Below are 6,832 nucleotides of genomic sequence, written 5' to 3' on the forward strand. Positions count from 1 at the left end.
CATAAAACATGCGTAAAGCGCACGCATTTCAATTTATGCCAACCGAGTTTATTTGTATAGCGCATTTTCCACACGCCAGTAGTTTTAGTTTCTCTTTAAATAAATTTGTTATTGCTTGGCTTTTTTATTAATTGTTTTTATAATAAATGCCACCATAATTAGTTTTTTTCTATATGTATGTTTTTCATTCCTGTTCTGAATAGGGTTGCAAAGGGGTGGAAAATTTCCGGAAACTTTCCAAAAAATCCCTGGAATATTCCAAAAAATCCTGGAATATTTCCGAAATTTACTGGAAATTTTCCACATTTTGCAACCCTAGTTCTGAATAATGTTTAATTTAAAGTAATTGTTCTGGAGTGAGAGAAACTAAAATAGATTTTTATGGCGTTTATAATAACATTTAATTTTATTTGCTTGTATTTTACTTTTCTTTTTGAATGTAATAATAAAATTACACTTTTTTTTTTTTTTTAAACAATGCGATTTTTACATGGTGCAAATTATTTTCCATAAAACAGTAATTATACAATGTGCATACAATAGATATTATATGAATGTTTGGCACAATATTTACTCAATTCACTCACAGTATTTGAAAACAGCAAATGGACATAGTTATTAAATGTATATGTAGTTATTAATTTTTTATTTTGTGTTTTTATATTTAATAAAATAAATATAGTTTGTTTAATAAATAAATAAATATAATAAAGTATATTTATTTTATTTTATATTGTTTTTATATTTTATTTTCAGTTAATGTGTATTTTATTTTAAGTAGCGTAAATGTTTTTTTTTTAATGGTTTTAATTTTTGTTTATTTAATTACTATAACCCCGGTCTTCATCCTTGTGTTGTTCCACACCGTATGGTTTTCTTTCTGTGGAAATGTAGCTTCTGATCTGCTCTGTTCATTACAGTAAAATCATCGCGGTGAGCAGAAACTGTCAAGACGTTTATGTTTTCACTGACTAATAGTTTGGGTGTGTTGAGCCAAAAGCAACTTGGAAATTATGCAAAATATCTTCGTTTATGTTCCATGGAAGAAAGAAAGTCACTCGGGTTTGGAACGAAATGATGAGAGAAGTTTCTTTTTAAGTGAACTATCGCTTTAATTGGTCAATTGGACACAGCTGATCATCTCAAATACCCAAAGTACGCTAATATATGTGTGTATAGAAGAAGAAAAGGGGTTTTCAAGCATTAAAACAATAAAAGTTTAATACCGCTTTAAATTGAGTTTTTTCCCCACCTTACATTAGAATGTCAAATTTTATTTTCTGAGCAAAAAGTAATGACTATCATACATTTTTACAACGATTTACAGAAAACATCCACTAAAATGTCATTCACTGTAACAATAGTTCATATACCAACAAATCGTGTCAGGTAAAATATATTAATGGATGTTTTTAAAAAGGTTCCTCCTGGAATATTTTTTTATCATGCATTAAATTGAAAAATTCCATATAATGGTTATTATTACTATTGTCATTATTTTGATTTTAATATGAAAATTTTGTATGTTGTTGTTTTTTGTTAAACTATTGTAACCAGTGTATTGAAATGATTTTGTAATCATAATACTGTTTATCTTGCCATGAATATAGCCATTGGTGCTGATATGGCATTAAATAAAAAGCAAACAAACAAACAATATTAGAACCAGAATCATTAGATGACATTAAAAGACTCTCTTTAAGGATCACAGAATACGAATTAATTGTAATTTTAAATCTTTACCAATCTTTTCCACAATCCTTCAAACCACTAGGTTTTACTCATTTGCCTGTAAAATGTGTTTAATAAATTTAAAATTTAGTATGATCATTTTTTCTTTTATATATTTTAATAAGTACAAGTCAGAGTAAGTATGGTGTTTCATTTTTGCATAAACGTATGTCGTGCTGAACCACGATGGAATATTTCACCCATACTTTGACATTTTATTTTCACAAAGGTTATTAGAAACATTAACGTAGACGCTTTATTTGCATTTAATATGCATTCTATGTGTATACAATCGCTTTTGTGAATTTTAATCTCATAATATGTGACCCTGGAGCACAAAAGCAGTCTTAAGTCGCTGGGGTATATTTGTAGCAATAGCCAACAATACATACATCTCAGTTTCCAAAAATTGACCCTTATGACTGGTTTTGTGCTCCAGGGTCACATATAGCCTCATGAGTTTAATCCGTGTTTACTTGTATGAACTGTGTGCAGTTCTCCGTTCTTAACATTGGTCTTATTGTCTCTGTGGCTCTCAAATAGTGCCTCTATTTTTACTCTCCCTGCCCTCATCTATTTCTCTTTCCTTTCATTTTTCCTCCTGGTTCTCTCTGCGTGTCTCCAGCTGTCTGTGGTGTTGGCTGTTCTCCAGGAACGGGCAGATGGCTCTGTAATTGAGAATGCATCTCTCTCTCTCTCTCTCTCTCTCCGTTTCTCTCTTTATTTCTTTCTTGTGTTCATGCATCTCCTTCGGTCTCTCGTCTTCTATTTCGTGTCCTTTACGCACATTTCACGTGTGGTTCTTTTCTTTGGATTTCTCCATCATTGACATCAGATCGCTTGTTTTTGACCCCTTTGTTGTGTTTAATTGGCTTGTAATTTGGTCGCATGTTCATTATATTAACACTCTTTCATGGCTAGACAGGCGAGCGTTGTTGTTTCTTTTGTTTTAGCGAATAACAAAGTATACAGTGTTTTTACGTCATGCCTTTGTGTGTGAAAACTAAAGATGTTTAAAGAAATTAAACCCGATGGTGGATCGCCTGAACAACTAGTCATAAGAAAACTCCATCTAATCAGATGTGCTTCACATTGAACACTTTATTATTAAAAAAATGGGTTGATAGAGAATGCAACAAAATGCTAGATGAGTAATTTTGTAATTTCTTCTTGACTCAGGTGCAACAATTCATATTTTTGTTAACATAGTATTATTTTAATTTTATTTATTTTATACATATAAAAAATATATATTAAATAAAATGTATAAATGATATTAAAATGGTAGCATTTTATGTAATTTTTAGTGACATTTAAGTTACCGTTTTATAAAAAAAAAATTATATATTGCTACATGTATTTTGTGTATATGACAACAGAAACAGTGACAAAACAACACAGGTGACTAAAGCTGAATAGAAATTAATATTTTAATAATATGGTAACTATAAATATCATATAGACAGAAAAATATTTAATAAAATTGTGAAATACCATTTCTTGACTGGAAAAATATTTAAATATATAAATATTTGTATTTAGTTTTGAGTTTTTTCAAATGATAAATACAAAAATGCATATGTAAATGGCTACAATTATGGTAACTGGCCATTGATATGTCAAAGTTATTTTGGGCACTGCTTGTGGTTCATCGGCGTGTCATTATTTTGGACTTTCCCTTGAGTCAGGGTTTGTTTTCTGATGAATGTTTCCTAATTTATTGCACACACTGTAGCTAAAGCAGAACTGCGTCTTCTGAGCGATCACATGGCTTTGGTGGGCTCTGCGTCACATTCCCATTAACCTGAATCCCAGCTTTGGTTTCTTCTGTCTGGCAGGTTTATCCCGGTTCCACCGGAGAGGACTATAACCAGGATGGCACCGGATACCCAGGATCCAAAGCTGCAAACCTTTATCCAGGCTCTTTCTGGCCGGGTATGTGCGTAGTTTCTGTCTGAGTGATGTCAAGAATATTAGTAATGTTGTAAACATCACACTGATCTTAAAGCGCTATTTATCACTTCATTTGCAATCACTTAAAATAACTAATGACCTTTTGTGTTCTTTTTTTTCTGCCTTTTTAACTGTATTGCTACATGTATTTTGTATAAACATTTCATATTTGTGACTTTGGAGCACAAAACCAGTCATAAGGGTCAATTTTTCGAAATTGAGATGTATACATCATCTGAAAGCTGAATAAATAATCTTTTCATTGATGTATGGTTTGTTAGGATAGGACAATATTTGGCTGAGATACAACTATTTGAAAATCTGGAATCTGAGGGTGCAAAAAAATCTAAATATTGAGAAAATCATCTTTAAAGTTGTCCAAATTAAGTTCTTAGCAATGCATATTACTAATCAAAAATTAAGTTTTGATATATTTACGGTAGGAAATTTACAAAATATCTTCATGGAACATGATCTTTACTTCATATCCTAATGATTTTTGGCATAACAGAGAAATGTATAATTTTGACCCATACAATGTATTGTTGGCTATTGCTACAAATATACCCCAGCGACTTAAGACTGCTTTTGTGCTAAATATCATATAGACAGAAAAATATTTAATAAAATTGTGAAATACCATTTCTTGACTGGAAAAATATTTAAATATATAAATATTTGTATTTAGTTTTGAGTTTTTTCAAATGATAAATACAAAAATGCATATGTAAATGGCTACAATTATGGTAACTGGCCATTGATATGTCAAAGTTATTTTGGGCACTGCTTGTGGTTCATCGGCGTGTCATTATTTTGGACTTTCCCTTGAGTCAGGGTTTGTTTTCTGATGAATGTTTCCTAATTTATTGCACACACTGTAGCTAAAGCAGAACTGCGTCTTCTGAGCGATCACATGGCTTTGGTGGGCTCTGCGTCACATTCCCATTAACCTGAATCCCAGCTTTGGTTTCTTCTGTCTGGCAGGTTTATCCCGGTTCCACCGGAGAGGACTATAACCAGGATGGCACCGGATACCCAGGATCCAAAGCTGCAAACCTTTATCCAGGCTCTTTCTGGCCGGGTATGTGCGTAGTTTCTGTCTGAGTGATGTCAAGAATATTAGTAATGTTGTAAACATCACACTGATCTTAAAGCGCTATTTATCACTTCATTTGCAATCACTTAAAATAACTAATGACCTTTTGTGTTCTTTTTTTTCTGCCTTTTTAACTGTATTGCTACATGTATTTTGTATAAACATTTCATATTTGTGACTTTGGAGCACAAAACCAGTCATAAGGGTCAATTTTTCGAAATTGAGATGTATACATCATCTGAAAGCTGAATAAATAATCTTTTCATTGATGTATGGTTTGTTAGGATAGGACAATATTTGGCTGAGATACAACTATTTGAAAATCTGGAATCTGAGGGTGCAAAAAAATCTAAATATTGAGAAAATCATCTTTAAAGTTGTCCAAATTAAGTTCTTAGCAATGCATATTACTAATCAAAAATTAAGTTTTGATATATTTACGGTAGGAAATTTACAAAATATCTTCATGGAACATGATCTTTACTTCATATCCTAATGATTTTTGGCATAACAGAGAAATGTATAATTTTGACCCATACAATGTATTGTTGGCTATTGCTACAGATATACCCCAGCGACTTAAGACTGCTTTTGTGCTGCAGGGTCACATTTATTATATGTCTTGTGTTAATTTAGTGGAAAACTTTTTTAATTTTTTTATTTATTGATTCTTTTTTAACCAAATATTCTGTCTATTTTAGCAGTAGACATTCAGAATGGACTTTGCAATCATGCATATTTGGTCCAGATTGCGTGTTTCAATTCATATTAGAGCAAATGCATGAATTTTGAGGTATATGTCCAATATAAAAAAGCTATAATTATTTAAAAAATCAGGTATTTTGTGGTCAAATATTTGTGCATCTTGAAACTAAACTTTTCCTTCATTGCTATTTTTATATCTCGTATTCTTTTGCAGTAATTTGTTGGTGATATTGTGAACGTCACATTGCATCACCAAAAATAATTCGTCACATTTTTTATTTATTTTTTAGTATTTTTCAGCCTTTTTTTTTTTTTTTTTTACTGCATTGCTACATGCATTTTGTATAAACATTTAATATTTATTATGTTTCTTGTTAATTTAGTGGAAAACTTTTTTAAATTATTTTCATTTTTTTAAAAACCAGATATTCTAATCTATTTTTGCAGTAGACTTTCATAATGGACTTTGCAATCATGCATATTTGATATTTTCAGTTCATGCTCGAGCAAATACATAAATATTGAGGTATATATTCAATATAAAAAAAGCTGTAAATATTAAATAAAACGGACATTTCGTGGTCAAATATTTGTGCATCATGAAACTATATTCTAGTTTTATGCCTTGCATATCACTGTGCTCTTTCTAATCACATAAAATAACTTAAACTCAATATTTCATGTCTGTTTATTTGATTATTTGATGATAAGTGGCCGTGTAATGAGCAGAGTAATGTTACGTCAGCGTCTGCTTCTTTTGCAGTAATTTTACTGTTAATCTTCCAGCCGGTTTCTTGTGGATTACATGTTGATTTGGTTTCTCAGATGGGCTTCCGGATCATTGGGGACAGTCTGGTTATCCTCCTGTCATGAGTAACTCTCCTCACATCAGTCAGCCGGCTCCATTCTCCTCCATAAACACACAGGTGAGCCCAACACTCGTCCATCTGGAGTTATATTGTGGATTAGAATTTAACTATTTCTCATATATTCAGAGTTTTTTTTTATGTTGTGCCCAGTGCTGTCAGGATTCAGAAATTTAGCTGATGTCTAAGAAATACAAAAAATGTATTTTCATGTATTAAATGTCACAAACTACAATGATTAACTAAATCCTTCGCTTGTCACTTGCGGAATAAGATTAATACACTTAACACCATTAAATATTAATTTAATAAAAACAGAAACGTTTACAATAATCTGACCATCACAGAAAAGGATGTAAATGTATATATAAATAATTTATAATTTGTATTTAAATATATAAATATTTAAACTTAAATATATAAAATGTATTTATTTAATTATATAAATGGCTAAATTATGGTAACGCTACTCAGATCACTC

General features: G+C 30.9%; 1 protein-coding gene across 6 annotated transcripts in view; it reads left to right on the top strand.

The window, feature by feature from the left end:
- LOC107671808 (transcription factor E2-alpha-like) overlaps positions 1–6,832 on the top strand; it is a 45,261-nt gene that overhangs the window by 22,412 nt on the left and 16,017 nt on the right. For all 6 annotated transcript variants that reach the window (XM_016464778.1, XM_016464780.1, XM_016464781.1 and 3 more), the window contains exons 9-10: positions 3,570–3,666; positions 6,311–6,411. In XM_016464778.1, the coding sequence (XP_016320264.1) occupies positions 3,570–3,666; positions 6,311–6,411 (198 nt within the window). The remainder of the gene's footprint in view (positions 1–3,569; positions 3,667–6,310; positions 6,412–6,832) is intronic.

This window comes from Sinocyclocheilus anshuiensis, unplaced genomic scaffold (genome assembly GCF_001515605.1).
Source record: "Sinocyclocheilus anshuiensis isolate Anshui unplaced genomic scaffold, SAMN03320099.WGS_v1.1 scaffold1491, whole genome shotgun sequence".
Classification (NCBI taxonomy): domain Eukaryota; kingdom Metazoa; phylum Chordata; class Actinopteri; order Cypriniformes; family Cyprinidae; genus Sinocyclocheilus; species Sinocyclocheilus anshuiensis.